This window comes from Carcharodon carcharias, chromosome 16 (assembly GCF_017639515.1).
Source record: "Carcharodon carcharias isolate sCarCar2 chromosome 16, sCarCar2.pri, whole genome shotgun sequence".
Taxonomy (NCBI): Eukaryota; Metazoa; Chordata; class Chondrichthyes; order Lamniformes; family Lamnidae; genus Carcharodon; species Carcharodon carcharias.
This window is the reverse complement of record NC_054482.1, coordinates 98,429,119-98,453,988: the sequence shown is the minus strand read 5'-3', so window position 1 is coordinate 98,453,988 and position 24,870 is coordinate 98,429,119. Positions and strand designations below refer to the sequence as shown.

General features: G+C 40.5%; 1 protein-coding gene across 1 annotated transcript in view; it reads left to right on the top strand.

Moving 5' to 3' along the window:
- The window catches only part of tlcd4a (TLC domain containing 4a), a 59,711-nt gene extending 36,317 nt beyond the window's left edge, over positions 1-23,394 (top strand). The window contains exons 7-8 of the mRNA XM_041207635.1: positions 16,572-16,645; positions 21,758-23,394. Coding sequence (XP_041063569.1) covers positions 16,572-16,645; positions 21,758-22,073 — 390 coding nt within the window. The 3' untranslated portion in view covers positions 22,074-23,394. The remainder of the gene's footprint in view (positions 1-16,571; positions 16,646-21,757) is intronic.
- The last annotated feature ends 1,476 nt before the right edge of the window (positions 23,395-24,870 follow it).

The window sequence follows — 24,870 nt, the reverse complement described above, 5'->3', positions numbered from 1 at the left end:
CATAAATATTCTGGGGGTCACAATTGACCAGAAACTCACCTGAACCAACCAACCTTCTTAGTACAAGAGAAGGTCAGATGCTGTGTATTCTACAGCAATGCTGAAGAGCACAGATCCTGAGAAGCAGGGAAAAGGATTAATATGTCGAAGTGCAGAGAATAATGGGGTAAAATTTTTAGCTCGGGCGGGGGCACACCCGACCTGCTCGCGCATAAAATGACGCGTGTTGACATCGGGCGAGCGTCCTGACGTCACCATGCAGTCGTGCTATATTTCCTTTGATTCCAGTGCGTGCCCATTGACAATTGAAAGGCCTGTTGAGGCCATTAAATTATCAATTAAGTTGAATTTTTCGCTGTCCACCCAACCTTACGTTTGGTGGGCAGGCGAAAAGGCCAAGCAGCCTTTGCACTTTTTAGGAAACCTCATCCACGGGCAGGATGTGGTTTCCTAAAGCAAATAAAATTAAAATTAAAATTTTAAAACTTTCCCTGCTCATGTGACAAAGTCACATGAGGGGACATGTTTTATTACATTTTTTATTTTCTTTATTTTTTTTCATAACACTTCATCTCCCTGAGAAAGCACTGTGCCTCGGAGATTATGAAACGTGCACTTGCGCGAAGGTTGTACTTGCCGGGCTCGCAACCCCCCTCCCCCCCTCCCCCATGGGCAGCGCTGAGCGCTGCTGCCTGTGTTTCATGCTGGGCAGACCTTAATTGGCCCACCAGCGTGAAATCACCTTCCGGCCCCCATCGCGGCTTGCCCGACATGGGTGAAATTCTGCCCATGGTGTTGGAATTCAGGCAAAGGTAGGTTAGGTCAGTCAAAGTGGAAGGGAAACCTGAGGGGAAAATGGGGTAGAAGAATGTTGGGAGTATACTTTGTGGAAGAATTGATCAAGTTTAAAAAGTGTACTCTTGATGTCTGTTAATGAATACCCACAGGAGATTACTGCCATGCTTACATAGTCCATGCAAAATCTGAGACATTTCCCTCAAGCTGGCTAACTTCTCTGGTTTTAAAATTCGGTGCATTATAAATAATGCCTCTTTAATTTGTAGATGAAACCTATTCCAGAGTTTTGAATTGGCAATTCAGTATTTCAAAATGTCTCACCATATTGAAGTTGTGGGAAGTTGCTATGGCTTTAGGTTTGTCTCTGGCTGTTCACCCTTGGTCCAAAGATTTCAGAGTTGCATCACTTGGTGAGCTGATTTATCTCACTATTTTGGTATTTTTGCATGCACTGTTTAATTGTAAGTGGGATGTAAATTAACCATCTTCTTCTCTGTCTTTATCTATAGTAACTGTGCATGTTGTTGCATTTGTGTCTTCAGTATTGCATGTATTTTTGTGTTTCATCCTAGGGTTCAATTTTGCTTCTAGCAACATTTTTTGCCTAAAATAAGGCAGTTCCCAGTTTGTCATCCCTACCTCCTCCTGCTTTGTCACTCCTCCTGAGATTTATGACCCATGCTGAAATATCATTCCACAGGAGATGGTATCCATTTTGCCTTGTCTAAGTAAGCCTAAACTGTTTTTGCTAGCAGGTTGTTTAGCAGTAGGGCTCCTGTGTTCAGCTGTGCACCACTTGCAAGGGTTACTGAACAGTTTTAGAATTTCTGCTCCCTCCCTTTCCAGATGTATTTATGCTAATGGAAGTATTCCTGTCAGTGTTCTAGTAGAGACCAGCTAACTTAGCAATCAGGTGAAATCCAGACTTGTTTGGCTCAGTACCACACTGATTGAATTTACCCATTGAGCTAGTGGGAACCTTGCTTTTAAGATTCTTTTTTGCCCTATTTATTATTTAATTCGTGATCTCCATGCAAGAATATCCCAGAATAGGACAGGCAGTAGATACACTGTACCGTTTGTTTGGAGAGAAGTGCCTGATGAGGTCTGTCAATATAAAAATAGATTCATTGAAATGCTATTCTATTAATCAACTTAATACTGACCTGTTTGATATTTGATATGAGTATATTGCTGCATCATTTTGTGCATAACCAAAATACTGTTCTAAATTGCTCTTTTGGGAAATAGGATCAGAATAGTTAGGTACTTGTTTGACTGGCGCTGACACGATGGGCCAAAGGGCCTTTTTCTGTGCTGTAGACCTCTATGACTCTCTATAAATTGACCCGAAACTAATAAATTTGAGTAGCAGCCCACTACCAGTTTAGTATAAATTATGTCAATTAATCACTGTCTTAATTCGGCATAACGTGTTGCCTGATTTTGATTTTTCAATATTGTTCTACGTTTGACGCTGCAGACCCACTGTGGTTTTTATGTGCAGGTGTCAACTTGTTTTAAATTATCCACCCAAAAAATGTAAACCATAATGTCACTTCAGGATGTGGTTACACCGTAACTGATAGAACTTCTGCTTTTCAGCAGCACAAATGCGGCAATATAACTCTGTGGTCTTTGGCAGAAAGAGTGATTAATGGACAGACATTGCTGACTTTGAATCATGTTTTACACTTGCCAATATTTTGGTATAACTGTTACCAAAGTTCTTTCATTTATAAAGAAAAATGCTCACAGCTTAATTCAGTTTACTGACACAGAGGGTCCTAATTTTTTTCCACGCCACTTATGCTGGCATACAAGGCCTTCTTCCAAACATCTTTTTCCACAGTAAGTAATTTTTATGAACAAAAATGGCCATTGAAAACTTTGTGAGCCATTTTTTTCCTTTTATTTGTACTATTTCTAATATGAGTATTGATGACCTTGTGGTTACTGCTTTTAGTGATGGGGTAAAATGCATTTTGAATGCTGAAAACCCTTAGTGAACTAGAATTTGGTTAAAGTAAAAGTCTGTAGTTTAAAGTGGGCATTATGGAGGAGGAGCAATTGGAGGCTTAAATTTATTTGAATATGTTTTTGAGCCTTCAAGGAATGTCTCTAGATGTTCTAAATGGAAAATTGAAGTCCCTATGATATTTTATCTTTTTTGATAATTTAGTCAATTTGTTATAGCAGTGCTAATGAACCCAAATAAAATGGCTACTTTGCATGAAATCTCCAGAATATTGCTTTTTTTTAAATGAGACCACCTGTGTTATCTTAATTATCTAATGGGGAATACTGACATTTTTACATTTGCTTCAGCTACAGAGGATTGGTAACCTGCTTTCTTGTGAATTCTTGAAAGGATGCTTCTTCTTTTTTCTCCCTCCATTTGGTACTGTACATTGAAAAAAGGTGAATCCAACAGGACAAGATACTTGCGTGAAAATCTTTTTTTGTACTTGATCATACCGCCACTGACAACAGCTTCTGTCTTTCTGGAATGCCTGCAAATTGTGTGTTAGTCAACACCTAACATTGTTTTTCCTCTCAGTGCTAGAATGCATGAGTTTTTTGCTTCTCTGCTGCTAGCTGTAGTCATATGTGTAGATGCTCTGTAGTTGTCTAACTTTGTCCTTTTTTTCTAATGCCTAATTATCCACTTCAGTCCCACTCACTTCTTTCACCAGTCCAAGCTAAAAATGAGAAACTGCAAAATTACAAAATGATGAGAGAATCAATTTACCCAGTGAGCTTCCATACCTGTCTTGTCTGCAATTAAATGCTGTTGCTATGTACTGAGCAATTGTATTGCCTAGTAATAATATGGACTTACCAGAATGTAGTGGTATTAGTATACAATGCTTTCAACTTCAGTTTTGAATGGGCTTTTTTCCCTTTTTTTTGCCATTGTACATTTCATGAGTTTATGCATTCGTAATGCTGTAAGTATGCATTTAATCTTTTTTCTCTTTTTGTAGAATTATCTGGTAAGATAATGATGTTTTCCCCAGATGACAACAGAAATATCTTTGTTATAAACAAGTGGCATTGATCAATATCCATTTGATACATGTAAAGAATGATAGGATTCTAAAGTATATGTTTAACAATACTGCAGGCTGCATGATGCATGCTTTGTTGTTTTATTTACTCATCTCTCTTACATTTTTTTTTATTCCTTTGCACCATTACTAGTTCGGGGAGAGAAAGGGTGGATCCTAATATTTGCCACAACCGTTTTGTAATTAGCTGCTGAGAAGTGTGCAGGAGCGTCTGGTCACATGTTACTTGCCACAGGTGTCTCCCACAATGAAATGCATGAATCTTCCCTGAGACGAGTAATTTGATTTCTGGAGATGGGAAGGGGAGGAGAAGCTCACATCCTGCGAGTCTGGTGTAGCACCATGAATCTCTGCTGGCAAAGAAGATTATTTTTATTTCTATCTTTTTCTGTGATGTGAATTTCCTTACACCTTGTTCACACCTCCAATTGTCAGATCCAAAATGACCTGCTCCCAGATCCAACTGATTTCACGCCAAATATTTTAGACCATAAGGCATAGGAGCAGAAATTAGGCCATTTAGCCCATCGGGTTTGCTCCGCCATTCAATCATGGCTGATAAGTTTCTCAACCTCATTCTCCCGCCTTCTGCCCGTAACCTTTGATCCCCTTACCAATCAACAACCTATCTATCTCGGTCTTAAATACACTCAAAGACCTGGCCTCCACGCCTTCTGTGGTAATGAATTCCATAGATTCACCACTCTCTGGCTAAAGAAGTTCATCCTCATCTCTGTTCTAAAAGGTCTTCCCTTTACTCTGAGGCTGTGCCCTCGGGTCCTAGTCTCTCCCACTAATGGAAACATCTTCCCCACATCCACTCTATCCAGGCCTCTCAGTATTTTGTAAGTTTCAATCAGATCCCACCTCATCCTTCTACACTCCATTGAGTATAGACCCAGAGTCCTCAAACGTTCCACATATGTTAATCCTTTCATTCTGGGATCATTCTCGTGAACCTCTTCTGGACCCTCTCCAGGGCCAGCACATCCTTCCTGATATGGGGTCCAAAATTGCTCACAATATTCTAAATGTGATCTCACCAGAGCCTTATAAAGCCTCAGCAGCAATCCCTGCTTTTATATTCTAGTCCTCTCGAAATAAATGCTAATATTGCATTTGCCTTCCTAACTATCGCGTCAACCTGCAAGTTAACCTTAAGAGAACCCTGGACTAGGACTCCCAAGTCCCTTTGCACTTCAGCTTTCTGAATTCTCTCTCCATTTAGAAAATAGTCTATGCTTCTATTCTTCCTACCAAAGTGCATGACCTCACACTTCCCCACATTGTATTCCATCTGCCACTTCTTTGCCCATTCTCCTAACCTGTCCAAATCCTACTGCAGCCTCCCCACCTCCTCAATACTACCTGTCCCTCCACCTATCTTTGTATCATCTGCAAAGTTAGCCAGGATTCCCTCAGTTCCTTCATCTAGATCATTACTATATAAAGTGAAAAGTTGTGGTCCCAACACTGACCCCTGCGGAACTCCACTAGTCACCGGCTGCCATCCTGAGAAGGACCCCCTTATCCCCACTCTCTGCCTCCTGCCAGACAGCCAATCTTCTATCCATACTAGTACCTTGCCTCTAACACCATGGGCTCTTATCTTACTGAGCAGCCTCCTGTGCGGCACCTTGTCAAAGGCCTTCTGGAAGTCCATGTAGATAACATCCATTAGCTTTCCCTTGTCTAACCTACTAGTTACCTCCTCAAAGAATTCTAATAGATTTGTCAGGCATGACCTCCCCTTGATGAAACCATGCTGACTTTGCCCGATTTTACCATGCACTTCCAAGTATTCTGAAATCTCATCCTTAATAATGGACTCTAAAATCTTACCAACGACCAAGGTCAGGCTAATCGGCCTGTAATTTTCCGTCTTTTGCCTTGCTCCCTTCTTAAACAGGGGGGTTACATTAGCAATTTTCTAGTCCTCTGGGACCCTCCCTGACTCCAGTGATTCCTGAAAGATCACCACTAACGCCTCCACTATCTCTTCAGCTATCTCCTTCAGAACTCTGGGGTGTAATCCATCTGGTCCAGGTGATTTATTCACCTTCAGACCTTTCAGTTTTCCTAGCACCTTCTTGGTAATGGCCACCATACTCACCTCTGCCCCCCGACTCTCTTGAACTTTGGGGATGTTACTCGTGTCTTCCACTGTGAAGACTGATGCAAAGAACCTATTCAGTTCCTCCGCCATTTCTTTGTTCCCCACCACTACTTTTCCAGCGTCATTTTCCAGCGGCCCAGTGTCCACTTTTGCCTCTCTCTTACCCTTTATATATCTAAAAAAACTCTTGCAATCTTCTTTTATATTACTGGCTAGTTTACCCTCATATTTAATCTTCTCCCTCCTTATTTCTTTTTTAGTTGTCCTCTGTTGGTCTTTGTAGGCTTCCCAATCCCCTGGTTTCCCACTGCCCCTCGCTGCATTGTATGCTTTCTCTTTTTAGCTTTTATGCTGTCCCTGACTTCCCTTGTCAGCCATGGTTGCCTCGTCCTCCCTTTAGTATGCTTCTTCTTCCTAGGGATGAATTTTTGCTGTGTTTCCCAAATTACTCCCAGAAACTCCTGCCATTGCTGATCTTGTCTTTCCTGCTAGGCTCATCTCCCAGTCAATTCCGGCCAGCTCCTCCCTCATGCCTCTGTAGTTGCCTTTATTCAACTGTAATACCGTTACATTTGATTCCAGCTTTTTCCTCTCGAATTGCAGGGTAAATTCTATCATATTACGGTCACTTCCTCCTAAGGGTTCCTTCACCTTTAGCTCCCTTATCAAATCTGTCTCATTACACACGACTAAATCTAGAATTGCCTGTTCTCTAGTGGGCTCCACCACAAGCTGCTCCAAAAAGCCATCTCGTAGACATTCCACAAATTCCTTTTCTTGGGATCCACTACCAACCTTTTTCCCAGTCTACCTGCACGTTGAAATCCCCCATGATCACTGTAACCTTGCCTTTCTTACACACCTTTTCTATCTCCTGGTGTATCTTGTGCCCCACATCCTGATTACTGTTCGGAGGCCTGTACATAACTCCCATTATGGTTTTTTTTGCGGTTTCTCAATTACCCACACAGATTCTACATCATCTGACCCTACATCATTTCTTGCTATCAATTTAATTTCATTTCTTACTAACAAAGCAACCCCATCCCCTCTGCCAACCTGCGTATCTTTTCAATAGGACGTATATCCTTGGATATTTAGCTTCCAGTCCTGACCCTCTTGCAGCCATGTCTCCGTGATACCCACCACATCATACCTGCCAATGTCAATCTGCGCCACAAGCTCATTTACCTTATTTCGTATACTGTGTGCATTCAGATACAACACCTTCAGTCCTGTATTTCCTGTCCCCTTTCTCATTGTCGTCCCTTTATCTGATGTGCTTGAAGTTAGATTCCTAGCCCTTTCCTGGAGACTTTAATAGCCTCTCTTGAGCTCTCCTTTCTTTTCAGTTTTTTCATAGTTTTCCATGAAGTTGAATCCACCCCACCAACGCTAACCTGCTGCTTTGTTTCCCATTAGTCATATTCCTTGCAGTTTTACCCTTCCCTCCCCCCCAATTTCTAGTTTAAAGTCCTGTTGACCACCCTATTTACCCTTTTTCGCTAGAACATTGGTCCCAGATCGGTTCAGGTGGAGACCATCCCAATGGTACAGATCCCTCCTGTTCCAATACTGGTGCCAGTGCCCCGCGAAATGGAACCCCTCTTTCCTGCACCACTGCATTAGCCACGTGTTTACTTCCCTTATTCTCGCGTCTCTATCACAATTGGCATGTGGCTCGGGTAGTAATCTGGATATTATAAGCCTTGAGGACCTGTTCTTTAATTTAGTTCCTAGTTCCTGATAATCCCCAAACAGGTCCTCTTTCCTAGTCTTATCTATGTTATTTGTCCCAATATTTTTGCTGCAATCATGATTATTGAATGTTTTGCAGCTGTTTTAGTATAATTGAAAGACAGTGGGTTATAGAATTGGAAAAGTGTTAACTACTTATTTCTAAAGCTCTACAGTTCCTATATAAATTTGCAAAGCGATTGACAATATAACCGGTGCGCTGATCTTTTTAAGAATTCTAGACTCGACCATCCATCTTCATCCTTCCTGTTCCAATACTGATGCCAGTGCCCCACGAAATGGAACCCCTCTTTCCTGCACCACTCCTTTAGCCATGTGTTTACTTCCCTTATTCTTGCGTCCCTATGCCAATTTGCACGTGGCTCGGGTAGTAATCCGGAGATTATAACCCTTGAGGACCTGTTCTTTAATTTAGTTCCTAGTTCCTGATAATCCCCAAACAGGTCCTCTTTCATAGTCTTACCTATGTTATTTGTCCCGACGTGGACCACAACAACTGGATCTTCCCTCTCCCTCTCCAATATCCTTTCAAGCCAGTCAGAGATGTCCCTCACCCTGGCACCAGGCAGGCAACATACCATGCGGGACTCTCGATCCTGCTTACAAAGGAAGCTATCAATTCCCCTAATTATAGAATCCCCTACAACTACCACTTCTCTTTTTGCTCCCTCCTCTTGAATGGCCTCCTGTGCCATGGTGCTGTGGTCAGCTGTCTCCTCCTCCCTTCAGCCCTGTTCCTCATCAACACAGGGAGCAAGTACCTCATACCTGTTGGACAAGGTCAAGAGCTGAGGTTCCTCTGTTCTTGAACACAGGATCCCTCTACCTGCCTCACTTGTAGTCACATCCTGCTGACTCTGACCACTGACCGGACTTGAGGTACTTAATCTACCGGGTCTGACCGCCTCCTGATACAAAGCATCCAGGTAACTCCCTCCCTCCCGGATGTGCCACAGCGTCCGGAGTTCGGACTCCAGCTTATCAATTCTGAGCCAGAGTTCCTCCAGCGACCAACACTTGCTGCAGATGTGGTCACCGCGGCTCACAATGGGATCTGCCAGCTCCCACATCATACAGCTACAGCACATCACCTGCCCAGCCATCTCTACATAGATAATTAATTAATTAGCTTTGCAGTGTTTTTTTTTTCAAATTTGGTGCAGATTTCCTACCAACCAATCAGGTCACAATTTTCCTGTGACGTCACTTTTTCAGTTTTGGCTTCAGTTACTCTGTGCCCTGAGGTCACCGCTCCGGTGCTCCTCCCTCCGAGTCTGCTCCCTAGCGACAAGGCCGTGAATCCCCGAGGTAAGCTAGATTTATACTCACTGCTCCGGTGTTCCTCCCTCCGAGTCTGTTCCCTGGAGACAAGGCCGTGAATCCCCAAGGTAAGCTAGATTTATACTCACTGCTCCGGTGCTCCTCCCTCCAAGTCTGCTCCCTGGAGACAAGGCCGTGAATCCCTGAGGTAAGCTAGATTTATATTCACTGCTCTGGTGCTCCTCCCTCCAAGTCTGCTCCCAGGATTTACTCACCAATCAGCTGCTTTTTCTTTAAAATCCACTTTCAGAAGGCAGGTCTGGTGCACTGCCTCTTCCTCTTTTTTTTTAGGTTTGAGGAGGAAGGAGGGATGGAAACACAACAGGCCCAATGTTTGGGGCTATTCCGTTCTTTGACAGTGGGTCCTCCTCAATTCCCTCCTGAGTCGCGGTGGCAACAATGACTTCTCCCAGAATGCTTCAGTCACTTCTTACCAGCGCCCTCTGTTGGATGCCCTTCCTCCTGTTGAGTGCAAGAGTCCTTCTCGATTCCCTCCTGCGTTGCGCTGGCTGCGATGACTTCTCCCAGAATGCTTCAGTCACTTCTCACCAGCGCCCTCTGTTGGATCTGTCTCCATCTCTTGGATTTTGTCTCTGTCTCCCTCTCTCGTCCTGCACGCTCTCTTTCTTTCCTTTTAGAGTGATCCGAAAGCTAGACTTGCCACTCTGAGTAACTGCACAATTTATGCCAACCTCCTTTGCCAATTATTTGAAGCTGTTCATGAATTTCAGCTTTTGCATAATTTAGCCCAAGTGAAATAAATTTCTAAAAGTAGCTTATTGGTATCCAAATCATTGATATTTGTCTTTTATAAACTTTAAAACTTTTAATGTCCTGTGACTGCACTGTAAACTTTAGAGTAGAAATCAAAACAATAGTGCTTCACACAAAAGGTCATGAGAAAGCCATAAATAGCAGCAAATGAATTGCAGTTTTTAAAAGGGAGGGACTTATTGGAAAGTATTGGTATTGCGGGAACAAGAAATTGAAAAGGTGAGCTGCCATGTGATGAAGCAATATCACTGGGCTGAATGGTCTATCCTTTTTGCCTTACTTCCTACAAAAAACTGTTACATCAAAAGGATAAAGCCATAATCTCCAACTGTTCTTATTGCGGAAGAATAAATGCCCCTGAACCTTTAAATGTGAGTTGTTCTGAAATCCTTTGAAGGAAAAGCACAGTCAGGTAGTAGAAAAATAGCATACTAAGCAGAACAATATTTTTGCTGCAATCATGATTATTGAATGTTTTGCAGCTGTTTTAGTATAATTGAAAGCCAGTGAGTTATAGAATTGGAAAAGTGATAACTACTTATTTCTAAAACTCTAAAGTTCCTATATAAGTTTGCAAAGCTATTAACAATATAACTGGTGTGCTGATCTTTTTAAGAATTCTTGACTCGACCATCCATTTTCTAAACTTGTGTATACCTGGGGAAAGATATTTTCAAATCTTTTCCCCACCATTGGAATCCATGTGCTCCAATTATACAAATACCTTTTTTTTGAACTAGTAGCACACTGTGTGTATTCTGGGTCTAGCTTCATGTTTATCTTGATAGTTCCAGTATTTGAATTTTGCAGCATGCTAGACTTTAGCTTTTCCTAAATTACTAAAAACCCTTTCCCAACAGTAGTGGCCGTGTGATTTATTGCCTGTGCCTTCCCTTGAGGGTGAGCAGCAGAAGTTACGGATGTTATACCTCGAATTCAGTCATTGGGACCAAAATATCAGGTGCCAATAATCAATATTGGGTGGGAGAAACCTCCCAAAGCAGATCAAGCAATTGGTTAACAAACTAATTTTCCTCTTCCTGTAGCTTCTCCTTGACAGTTTGACTTTTTAGAGGCTGAAAAGAAAAGCCTAATTTTTCTGCACAGTGGCATTAGGATCCACCTTTATCTTTGAACTCATTACTGGGCAGTACTGCTGATAGCTCAGTGTCAAATTATTTTTGAGCCACTGGGTGTGCATCCCTTTCAAAGGCTATTTTCTGGAGCTCATAAATCATTAAAAATCCAGTCCCAGTTCACACCTCTACAAAATTAGAATGAGTGAAAGTGGAGTACATTTCATTGTGTGGTAGATGGTGTTGTAGTGGAATGTCACCTGGACTAGTAATCCAGAGGCCCAGGCAATGCTGTGGGAACACAAGTTCAAATCCCACCATGGCAGCTGGTGAAATTTGAATTTGTTTTTATTAGTTGAATCTAATTAATTTTTTAAAGAAATCTGGAATTCAAAGCTAGTCTCAGTAATGGTGACCGTGAAATGATCATCGATTGTCATGAAAACCCACCTGGTTCACTGATGTCCTTTAGGGAAGGAAATCTGCCATTCTTACCTAGCCTGGCCTACATGTGACTCCAGACTCACAGCAATGTGGTTGACTCTTAATTGCCCTCTGAAATGGCTGAGCAAGCCGCTCAATTGTACCAAACTGGAATGCAAGCGGCTCAGGAAGGTGGCTAACCACATCTTCTCAAGAGCAATTAAGGATGGGCAATGCTCACATCCCATGAAAGAATTTAAAAATCTCTACTGAGTATCGTAGTAAAGTAAGTGCCAGTGCATATAACTATCTCCACTGATGCTTTCGTAAAAATGTACCTAGAGCCCACGTAGGTTTTAAGATGCTTTGTGACCTTAACCCTTCCTCAGTAAAAGTCTTGATCTCTTTTTTTCTTCTGGCACATTTATCTGAGGAATTTGGAAATTGGAAAACCAGAATCTTTATCCAATGAAATGCTATGTTTTTCTTAAAAAGTGTAAACATTGCATCAAGATATATAGGCAGCTATATTTAGCACTATCTGTGAATAAATTGACAGATGCCATCAACAACAGTTATCATTTTGTTGATTAATTACTGTGTTGAGGGCAGTTGCTGCCTTTCAGAGAGAGTTGAACAACATCTGAATCATTGCTAAAATAGAATGTATTGGGCTGAGAATTTTCAAATGTCTAACTTGATATATGCCTTATCTAGTTAAAAGAGCTGACCATGGCATTACTCATGTTCTGAGTCCTCTGTGTGTGTTTTTTGGGGGAAAAACAGTACATCAAACTTCAAGTAATTGAATATATTTAATAGGACCAGTAATCACTATCAAAGTCCTTTTAGTCACTTGGCAAAGATGGGTGTAGAAAACATGAGGTTAATTTGATTATTCACTACCTGGGAAACAAGGAGAATCAAATATAAAATAATGTACAAGTAGAAATATTTGTCATCTTTGGAATCTAATTTTGGGCTTTTTGCTCCAGAAATTGAGTCCAGATAGGTACTGCCGCAGTACATATTTTGTACTGTTTCCCAAAAGATAGCAACTGCAAATGGAAACAAATTTACATGTTTCTTGTTGGACTGGCCAAGGAGATCTTGGATATAGATTATTTCCCCATCTGGAAAGTAATCTTCAGTGTCAGTGAACAGGATGAGGAAAATGTTTGTTTAAAAGGCGTTTTGGGACCCAGTCCAACAGTTTTTATTATGATTTATTAGCGGTTCTGTTATGGAATTGATCACAGTAAGTCAGAGGATAAGTTTTCTCTCTTTCCTGTCTGTCCAACTTTGTGTTGCTGTTTCAGTGGGTTTGTTAAATTGTCTTGGGTCCTATACAGGCCCACAATGACAATATTACCCTGAACTCATCGGACTGCTATAGCAAATGTGTTATTTTCTGGCACGTCTTGGCAGTTACATTACACTTGGGTCTGCTGGAGACAATTGTAGTGGCAGGCCTAGAATTTGTTGGTGTGTTGTAGTAGTTGTTGCATCCAAGTGAATTTAATACTTTCCCGTAAGGGAATTTTCAGGATGGCAGTAATTCCAGCTGATTTTAAATCACCAATGAAGTTAACACCTGTAGTGAATAATTGTTTTTGTAGAAAAGTGGGAAGTTGCTAAGCCAAATGATGCCTAAAAGGATACAGCTTAGTTAGGAATAATGCTCCATACAAGATTGTTTCACAGGCAAGAGGCAGAAAAAGTAGGGTAAAAAGTGTTGCTCAGATTGAATAAGAGTTGGAAGTGGTTTACCATGGAGGTCAGTGCTGAACCCACTATTTTTTTGAACATGCAGAGCACATTCTGCTGATTACACAAAAGATTGGGGTTTGGCAACAGCAGGGAAAATTGTAGAAGAGCTCAGGAAGGAATGGGCAGCAAGTAGCAGGTGGATGAAGTGTGGAGAAATGTTTCTGCATTTTGGGAGGCAAAACAAGAAATGGGAAAGTGCTCAAAAGTGTGGATGAACAGTAAAACCTGGGAGTTCTAATAATTCCCTGCATATGTTAGTGCAACAAGAGAAAGCCGTACAGGAAACAGTGTATTTGGTCTCATAAGTAGAGGCAGAGTACAAATGTGAAAAAATAAATTATTTCTTTAACCTAGGTTTTGTATAAATTACTATGTCAAAAATGCAGATAAATATTCAAAGCACAGGAAGATTCAGGGCAATGAAGAGAGCATTTAAGAAAGGATATAATTGCAATAAAAGCAGTTCAGAGAAGGGTCACTCAGCTGATTCCTGGGATGAGGGGATTATCTTATGAGGATAGGTTGGACCTGTATCCATTGGAGTTTAGAAGAATGAAAGAATATAATGGAATATATAAGATCCTGAGGGGGCTTGACAGTGGGGATGTTGAAAGGATGTTGCCCCTTTTGGGAGAGACCAGAACAAGGGGACATGGTTTTAAAATAAGGGGTCTCCCATTTAAAATGGAGATTAGGAGAAATTTCCTCTCTGATTGTGAGCCTATGGAACTCTCTTCCCTGGAGGGTAGTGGAAGCAAGGTCATTAAACATTTTTAAGGCAGAGGTAGATTGATTCCCTTGTTAGCCAAGAATCTAAGGGTATCGGAGTAGGCAGGATAGCAGTCATGAGGCCATGATCTTAATTGAATCGTGGAGCAGGCTCAAGGGGCCAAATGGCCTACTCCTAATTCATGTGTTCGTATATGTTCAAGCAGGTCAATAGGACTTCTTTTGGCAAAAAAATCATAATAGACATGATGGGCCCATCGTGACCTCTGTTGCTATGGAATGGTTCATTCAGAAATTCCTGCTTGATCATGCCTCCTGGACCAAACAACTGATTTCGAAATCACTAGAGATAAGGGTATGATCCCCTTCCTTTCTGGTGATCAAGAGCGCGATGTGTCAATTGTCTTCAGATCCTTCTCTTCCCTTCTGTTAATTTGAACATTGGATCAATGCTTTCCAGCAGAGGTCACTGGTTAGTAATGGAGAGCAGCTGAATTTCCAATTTTTGCATCCCAAACAAGGGACACTGAAGCCATTGTAGTACATTAGTAGTTGCTGCAGCTAATTTAGTGAATTGTGCACAATATGCAGCCTATTTTTGAAATAAAGGTTAAAGATGAAACAGAATTTCACATTTTGAACAGGATCAAGAAGTTGCATGGTATGCCTGCCAAGTTGCAGAACTCCTATTTGTTGTTCTTATAGCTCAATTAGCAGAAAGTAGTTGCTGAGGTTGTCATTTGTAAGTGTTTTGTACGTACCAATGTAACAAGTTCTCAAAATAAAAGAGTCTTGATTACAGACCTGAAGCACACAAAGACAAAATTAAGCTTGAAGTGCAATGGGCCACAGATTTGTTGTAACTTAAGTTGCAGGTGTAGCCAACATCCTGTCACTTTCCTGGCAGGGACCAAACACAAAATACAAAGGAATAATGTTTGTTGTGGTGGTGAATTTTGAAATTGCTGAGGGGAAGGTTTAGTTCCTAGCAGTGTTTGGGCTAAACCTTTTATCTGTCTCCCTTTACCAACCACCTCCCCCCCCCCCCCCCCACTTTCCCCATCCCTGTTTGCCCTAATGCCCTAATTTTAAAAATAATTTACCCTGGAAAGATTATATATATTTTAAATTTGAAAATACAGGTATTGTTTGGACATCATAGGGTTCAGTTCCTTTAATTGGCAATCTAACCCCAGAACAATTAATTAATTAATTAGTGAAGTGAAATCATTTATAATACCTGAATTCCCCACCCCAGCTAACGAGCTCTGCATTCCACATTTACTAGACGAAATTGGCTCTCTGCCGCAGACACCCTGGCTGCCCAGAGACGGGCAGGGAACTTGTTGGGTTGGGAGCACAGAGATTTTACTACTTCAAATAAAATCTGGAGGCACACCGCTAATCTCTGCAGACCTGTGCCTGTGGAACTTGCAGATAGTTCGAATAATGATAACAGCTGTTTGCCTAAAAGAATAACAGATAAATCAGTCCCATGTTTTTTTTAATTTTCGAGTCAGTGCAAATCGTTGTTATGGTGAACCTATGAATTTTGGAAGCTTTTGTTTGAGGTTCTGTTAATGCTAGTGCTTATCATTTTACAACTAGTCAGACTGGCATTGATAAATGCCTGGTGTCACCTGTTGCTTGATCAGGGCATGGCCTGGAGGTGGAGTAGGGGTTCGAAGGTGGAGAGCAAAAATGCTCCTTTATGATGGTGGTAGAATCCTAAATGTAGCACACAGGGTGGGAATCTACATGAGTGTGAATTATTTTTATTTTCACTGCAGTGAATTCTTGTGAAGATCTAAAATGACAAAGTAATACAGATTCTGCACTTTATGCATTGAGTAATTTGTAAGTTAGTGGCTTTTTATACTTTGGGCCTCAAACAGATTTTTATACCTGCCGTATAATAATAGTGGAACTGCCAAGTCGTTTTACATTAGAAATTGTAGTTCAGTTGAATCTGCCTTTTTTTTATTTTATGGGAAGGATCCCACTGGATTAAGTATTTAGAAAGACTTGTAATCTTGCATTTCAACTCTGTGTAAGCTTGTACTTTACCAAGAATTGGAATTGATGAACATTCATTACCCTCTAACCGGATGAACTCACTATCTACCCATAGCATGAAAATAAATGTGTCCTCTTCCCATTTTCTCTATAGTTCAACATTTCTTAAAAGATTTATGGTCAAAAATGAAAGAAAAGGAATGGAGTCCCAATCTTCACAGTAAATTCTGGTGTTCTTTATCCTGAAAATAAACAGGTCTTCTTAAGGACATTGGTCAACGTGCTGTTTCAATATGGCTGGATAGAACATGAACGTGGAATAACCTGGGAGCTAAGTGTGTTTGTGCAATGAATTTAAATGTGCAGCTATTTTTCAGCTATATTCTGGTTGGTATTTGATACAAATATTCAAGCTCAATGTTTAAATACATATTAACAATGCTGTTTATCTTAGGAATGAACCTTTAGACTTACAGAGATGGGCGCCTATAGCACAATATACCATCTGCGTTTTATCCTGTTTATGCCCGTAAAGCATGGTTATTACTGTCAATTATTGGTGGCAAATAAATGACCAAAGTATTTCATTTGTTTTTCTTCATCAATTTTGTAGTATTTGAACACACATGTTGCATTGGGCTATCATATTACTTCATTTTTGCACAGATTTATTTGATATTGATTATAGGTAAACTTTGAATTTTTAACTTACTCTTTTAGGGACAAGGATTGCTGCCATATTTTGCTAACTTCCGTCTGGTTGCAGAATTTTCAACTCCTTTTGTTAATCAGCGGTAGGTATATTAGTATTTATGAACAAACAGACAGCTGTAATCTGTAATATTTTGAAGAAATAACTTATTTAGTTCTTCTTCACTTGGTTTTGAAATCTGATGCAGTCATTGTTTTTTTAACAACAAAAAGGCCTATATTGTGCTGCCAAAATAATGCTGAGTTTAATCTGGACACGTTATTAGAGTGTAAATCATCCAGAGACTCATAACAAGGAAGTGATAACTCATGAATGGAGAATCCCCACGACTTGCTGGATAATTTTTGCTGCTTCACCACTAGCCCTGGTGGGCATGTCCTTGTATGATTCAAGTTATTGTTGCATTTTTCACATTAATTGCCGATTAAACTTGCTCTAAAAGGTTATGGCAGCTACTTAACAGTGCAAGATTCTTTTTAATGAAGTGATTAAGCATTTTGCAACAAAAATCAAATCCCAGAGCCAAAAAGGGAACAATTTAAATTGGAGTTTCATTCCTGTTGACAATATATTGTTAGATTTTTTAAAAAATCTTATTCTTGCTTTTCGCTTGTCTTTTTCTTTCTTTCCTCTTAATCTAATCTCTCATTCCTTCTCTTTGTCTTTCTGTACCGAATTTGACTAATTCACCCTATTTCCTCTGCTTGTTTCCTTCTTTTATTCTTGATCCTTACATCTCGTTGGTGAAGAAATTACGCTGTTGGTCCTGTCATGCACCAAATTCCAGATGCCCCATTGTTCTTGCCATACCATTATCAGCTCACACTTCTAGCAACTTGAGCAAATAAATTGAGCTAACGGCTGAAAGCAAAAAATCTTAACTAATGGGGCAGGCTGTGAGGTACCCTACCCCATCAAATTCGTTGTTTCAAAGCTATCCAGTTTGTCTTTGGGGGGGAAAAAGCGAAAACTAAAACTTAGTGCCTAATATCATAATTTATGCTAACACTTCATATTTTGACTCGCCAGGACATGATGCATTGTTCAGGTTATGCATGTAGCCCTGTGTAATTTTTTTTCTTTGTTTTTCTCCTGCATCCTCTATTTCTCTATCTCCTCTATTTCTGCTTTCTGCCAGTTGTTGTAAAGATCTTACATCTTGTAAACAGTAGTTGATTGATCATGCAAGCACCCAGCCAGGGTGCAATCTGACCGTGATGCCCTTTATGTGCACCATGTTCGGCTGGAGAACACCTATCAAATGCTTGTGCATTGGCTTTGTCATGAACTGCCTCACCATTGTTCCAAATGATAACTAAGCTAACTCTAGCTTTCCAGCTTGGGTTCTTCTCCTTTTGCTGTTTGAACAGAGGAAAAACTGGCAGAGAATAGTGGGCAGTGATCACACCATTAGAAATTTAACACGTATAAATGACACAAACTGTTTCTACCTGTAGTAAATAGCGAGTGAATGTTGAGGTTGTGAACATTACAGAACAAGTTCCCCAAGATAGTGTCTTTGAGTTAACTATAGGACCTCAAGAGCAGTAATCTCAGGATTACACCCAGTGCCACATGACAGTGAACATAAGAATAGGAAGATTGAGCAGTTCAACACGCGGCTGGAGAAATGGTGTAGGAGGGAGGGCTTTAGATTTTTGAGGCATTGTGACTGGTTCTGGAGCAGGTGGGACCTGTACAAGAAGGACAGGTTACATCTTAACAGGGCAGGGACTAATGTCCTCATGGGGAGGTTTGCTGATGCTGTTGGGGAGAGTGCAGAGGAGGTTTACAAAAATGTTGCCAGGGTTAGAAAAGTGTAGCTACAAGGAGAGATTGGATAGGTTGGGGTTATTTTCCTTAGAACAAAGAAGGCTGAGAGTTGACTTGATTGAGGTGTGCAAAATCATGAGGGGAATAGATAGAGTGGACAGGATAAAATTGTTTCCCTTGATGGAGAATTCTAGAACCAGGGAACATAGATTCAAGAGAAGTGGCAGAAGGTGTAGGGGGGACATGAGGAAGAACTTTTTTACGCTGAAGGTTGTGGGTGTCTGGAATTCGCTGCCCAAGTTGGTGATAGAGGCAGAAACTTTAAAATCTTTTTTAAAGTACCTGGATCTGCACCTTAAGTGCTGTAAGCTGCAGGGCTATGAGCTGGGTGCAGGAAGGTGGGATTAGAAAGGGCACCTGGGTGTCCTCGGGCTGGCATGGCCTCCTGTGCTGTAACTTTTCTATGGTTCTTTGGTTTATATTCAGCTCATCAATGACCTCCATCTGTTATGAGTTCATGGGCAATGTCCCCTCTTAAGTTTTTTTTTGTAGTTTATGGTTGGTTCCTTTTGAAAGCACGGTTTCCTTTAAATTTTTCTTTGTGCATCTTAACATGCAAGCCGCTCACGAGTTGCCATGTTATCTTCCAGGTTGCTGCGTCACCTCGCATGCAGCTTGCAGGGAACATTGGTTAGGATTGAGGCTGTTCACTGATGGTTCCACAGTGTTCACCTCCATACACAACATTCTCATAATGAAGCATCTTATGCTGGGATCTGGATGACATCTAGTCTTGGGTTCACAAGTTGATTTGACAATATTTGCACCACACAGGTGTCAAGGCATGATTATTTCCACTTGACTTTCAATTATATCACTGTTGCTGAATCACCCACAGTTAACATCCCCAGGTCTCGATTGACCAAAAGCATAATTGGACTAGCCAAATCGGTGTCATGGCTACAAGGTTAGGGCAGTGCCTAGTTAATTTGCGATGAGACTCACCTCTTGACCCTTCAAAGCCTCTTCCTCATCTGTGAGGCTAAAGTCAGTAATGTGATGAAGTACTCACCACTTGCCTGAATGGTTTATCTGCAACAACATTCTGGAAGCTTGTTACTATCTAGGAGAAAACAGTCTGCTTCTTTGGTGTCCTTGCTACTGTACTCAATATCACTGCTTACATCACTAGAATCCTGTAGCTGCACTGTCTGTAGGATGCATTGCAACAATTCAACCTGTTTTGTGACCTCTACCGTTGAGAAGGGGAAGAATGGTAAATATATTGAGAACAATATCTCCACTTGAACATAGTATTAATTCATTATCGCTGAGTCAATTATCTTGGTATTCCCTGCCTAACACTATTGTGGGAGCACCATCACCACAAGGATCACAGCAGAGAATGATGAAAGGAGGAAAGTGATGAATGGGAAAGTGATAGGAAAATAACTTTTTCATAAAATCAATTATTGTATTTTTGTTCAAGGATAAAGTTCCGCAGTACTTATTAATCTATTTCAGTTACTTATATCAGGGGTTTGCTTTTTTTCATCCAAATGGGATGCTCTACATAGTGATAAGAAAAAGTGAGAGTCAGATAATGACAAATCAGTATCTACCTCATCAATTATGTAAGACTTGATTCCATAGTGAATAGGAAGTTGTTTGTACATCTGAATCACTTGAGCCATTTCTGAGTTCCATTTTGGCTTAGTAGTAAATTAGTCAATGTGTGATCCTCTCAATTACATTACCAGCACAAAGAGTAATGTTCCTGAATACTCCTTGAACTCATACTGGCCTCAAGTAGGAAAGAAAGACTTGCATTTATTTAGTGCTTTTCACTACAGCAGGACATCCCAAAGTGAATTACAGCTAATGAAGTACTTTTGAAGTGTAGTCATTTTTGTAATGTAAGAAACATAGCAGTTAGTTGGCACACAGCAAGTTCCCACCAACAGCAATGTGATGATGGCCAAATATTTGGTTTTTGTGATGTAGATTGAGGGATAAATATCAGTAAAGACAGAGGGGATGCCCACTCCCCTTCTCTTAAAATTAGTGCATGGGAATTTTTTTTACATCCACCTCAGGGGGCAGACAGGACCTCTGTTTAATGTCTCATCCAAAAAATGACACCTCCAACAATACAGCATTCCCTCAGTACTGCACTGGAGTATTGGCCTTGATTTTTGCACTCGTGTTCTGGAGTGGGACTTGAACATCTTTGTGATGTGCCATCAACTGAGCCATAACTGACACTCGCAGACAAGGGTGTGGCTGATATTTAGATATTGCTGTCGATATGACTCCCACAGATGATGATAAAAGCAAATAGATGCTACATTGTGGGGCAACTGTAGGATCTTTATAGATGGAGGAAGTGATCTTCCTCATCAATAATTATCTTTTGATGCAAAATATTGGATTATAACGATTGCTTGTTTGTCTCCTCTTCAATTCCCTAATGGGTGTTATCAAAATTGATTGATGTTAAATATTGAGGTCACTTTCTGTAGCATTTTTAACGTTCCATCTGAAAAATGAGCAGCAACCAAATCACTGCAAGCAATTCTAGACGTGATTGGATGTCAAATTGTGCATTTTTTAATATCAATAAAAATGATCAAGAAAGATCAGCTGTGATGTTGCTTGGTGAGCTCTAATCTAAAGAAACCAATCTTTTTCATTTGTAAGCAGTCAGCTCTATGGTTTTTTAATTAGATCCATGGTGATGTAGAAGACTGTAAAGCCTGTTGGGGTGGGGGGGGGTGAATCCTCAAAGCATGGTATTGATCACTGTCAATAGCTCATTCAGTTGCACCCTCGATAATATTTGAGATTGTGATGAAATTGTGCAGGAATTTGTGATTCCATATTTATACCAGCTGTTCTAGTTTGATATCAGAGTTCTGCTGATTTTCGTTAGGAAAAAAAAACAGCTGCATCTATTTCCGGCAATTATGCTTTCCACAACAATTGTCTTGGTCTTTGGAACTCTGTCCCAGACTGTTATCCAAAATTCTACCTCTAGCATGTAGAAGTTTGAAAGGAGAATTGGAAAAGATAGATTTCTGGCTGATACTTCAGGGTAATTTATTTTGCGTTTCCAGCAGGCAACCCCCAGTCAACTTTGTGAGTTGTCTATCTTTTAATACCGTATTTTCTCATCTTTACATGAAGATTGTGCTTTCAGAAAGAAGTTCTAGCATCTGACATGGCTGGGGAGGGAAAGGTTGAGCTTGAAAATGAGGCAGGGGCACCATGTATTTTGTTGAAGCCCTCTTGATCATCAAGAGTTGTCCGATAATCTGCTTATCAATTAAATTGCCACAGATGAGGATGCAAATACTTTAATGGTATTTTCATTGCGGTATTGCATTGGAAGTGTTTCTCATCATTGCCCTTTGCTTTTCAGGTGGTTTTTTGAAGCATTAGGTTATCCAAAAACTTCCATGCCAAATATTATTAATGGGTTTCTGATGATGATGGTATTCTTCCTGGTGAGAATTGCCGTCATGCCTCCATATTATAGCAAAATGATTTCCACATTTGGAACAGAGGCCTTTCACAAGCTTGGACTACGAGCACAATTTGCTTGGATCGCTGCCAGCATTTGCTTAGATGTTATGAATATAATGTGGATGTATAAGATTGGAAGGGGATGCTACAAGGTTTTGGTTGCCTGCAAGAAGCAACTGGCAGACGTTCGGGAAAATGGAAAACAACGGTAGAGATTTGCTTTGCTTGGAGTGAATTTTTTTAAAAGCTTTTTTAACAGGAGCGTTTATAGTTGGTGTTTTGTTCGTGATGGTGCAACTTAATTGCATAAGCCAACAATGTACTGTATCACTTCAAAGAACTGTTTATGCAAATACAGGTGACCATTGAATTTTGGAACTTATATTTATGACTTTGCAAAAGTAGAGTGTACAAGTTGAATATGCACTGAATAACGATCACTTTTTTCATACTTACAAATAGTAAGTGGAAGCTCTGACTGCATGCTGGTTACATCCGACTCTGAATTTTCTCCATTAAGCACTGTTTTAGGTTTGCACTATTTATTTTGAAACAAATTGTAATGCTTTAAACATTGCAAACCAATTGTATGCCTGCATCAAGACCTCGCTTTGCCATGAAGGAAACTATTTTTAGAATACATCTAAACAGCAGTTTCAAGGATGTTCATGCCAACCACGACCAACAAATTCTTCACTGGAAACTAGCAAGAATAACTTACATTTATATTGTGCCTTTCACAGAGGAAAAAGTCCCAAGGAACAGCTATGAAGGAAGCAGCCATGTTCCTGCAGGATTGGAGGATCAATCTGTCTATTTGCATGCATAAGTAGACTATTAATATCTTTTATTTGTATTTTACTATCTAAATTCATCAATTGTGTTTTTAAATTACATAAATATTAAGAAGTTTCATTATGCGAAGTCATTTAATGTGATCTTGCCATCTGGAACTTATACAAAAGAGGTTGCCTAATCTTTTTTGTCTTCAAAATTATTAACAATATTGTATGTAGACAATAGGAAATCTCTTTTTTCAGTTGAACTTAAAAATATAGTTCTACAGATTACATTCACAAGACTTGCAGTGAATAATCTGTGCCATATGTGATTTTATAATGTTGTACAATAATTAGTGGTGAAGGGGTTGTAAACCTCTACTTTTTATAGCTTTGATTTTTGGTTTTGAGTAATATTTTAAATTGAAAATGTACTAGTGTACAAAATATAATATAGATTTTAATAGACTTGTCAATTCTGTATCTTGGAACATTAAGATCTCAATTCACATGAGATAGATGAAACTATAATGGTTTGCATTTTTAAATTATAGTAATAACATCCAATGAATGTTTTTTTATCAGTCTTTAGTGCTCACAGTTGTGTTGACCAGCTCTCCTTACTCATGATCTCAAAACCATAAGACATAGGAGCAGAAATTAAGCCATTCGGCCCATCGAGTCTGCCCTGCCATTCAATCATGGCTGATAAGTTTCTCAACCCCATTCTCCCACCTTCTCCCCGTAACCTTTGATTCCCTTACCAATCAAGAACCTATCTATCTCGGTCTTAAATACATTCAATGACCTGGCTTCCGCAGCCTTCTGTGGCAATGAATTCCATAGATTCATCACTCTCTGGCTAAAGAAGTTTCTCCTCATCTCTGTTCTAAAATGTCTTCCCTTTACTCTGAGGCTGTGCCCTCGGGTCCTAGTCTCTCCTACTAGTGGAAACATCTTCCCCATGTCCACTCTATCCAGGCCTCTTAGTATTCTGTAAGCTTCAATCAGATCCCCCCTCATCCTTCTAAACTCCATCGAATATAGACCCAGAGTCCTCAAACGTTCCCCATATGTTAAGCCTTTCATTCCTGAGATCGTTCTCGTGAACCTCCTCTGGACCCTCTTCAGGGCCAGAACATCCATCCTGAGAAAAGGGGACCAAAATTGCTCACAATATTCTAAATGTGGTCTGACCAGAGTCTTATAAAGCCTCAGCATCACATCCCTGCTTTTATATTCTAGTCCTCTCGAAATAAATGCCAACATTGCATTTGCCTTCCTAACCACAGAATCAACCTGCAAGTTAACCTTAAGGGAATCCTGGACTAGGACTCCAAAGTCCCTTTGCACTCCAGATTTCTGAATTCTCTCCCCATTTAGAAAATACACCATGCCTCTATTCTTCCTACCAAAGTGCATGGCCTCACACTTCTCCACATTGTATTCCAGCTGCCACTTCTTTGCCCATTCTCCTAACCTGTCCAAATCCTTCTGCAGCCTCCCCGCCTCCTCAATACTACCTGTCCCTCCACCTGTCTTTGTATCATCTGCAAACTTAGCCAGCATGCCATCAGTTCCTTCATCTAGATCATTAATGTATAAAGTGAAAAGTTGTCCCAACACTGACCCCTGCGGAACTCCACTAGTCACTGGCTGCCATCCTGAGAGGGACCCCCTTATCCCCACTCTCTGCCTCCTGCCAGACAGCCAATCTTCTTTCCATGCTAGTACTTTGCCTCTAACACCATGGGCTCTTATCTTACTGAGCAGCCTCCTGTGCAGCACCTTGTCAAAGGCCTTCTGGAAGTCCAAGTAGATAACATCCATTAGCTTTCCCTTGTCTAACCTACTAGTTACCTCCTCAAAGAATTCTAATAGATTTGTCAGGCATGACCTCCCCTTGTTGAAACCATGCTGACTTTGCCCGATTCTACCACGCACTTCCAAGTATTCTGAAATCTCATCCTTAATAATAGACTCTAAAATCTTACCAACGACCAAGGTCAGGCTAATCGGCCTGTAATTTTCCGTCTTTTGCCTTGCTCCCTTCTTAAACAGGGGGGTTACATTAGCAATTTTCTAGTCCTCTGGGACCCTCCCTAACTCCAGTGATTCCTGAAAGATCACCACTAACGCCTCCACTATCTCTTCAGCTATCTCCTTCAGAACTCTGGGGTGTAATCCATCTGGTCCAGGTGATTTATTCACCTTCAGACCTTTCAGTTTT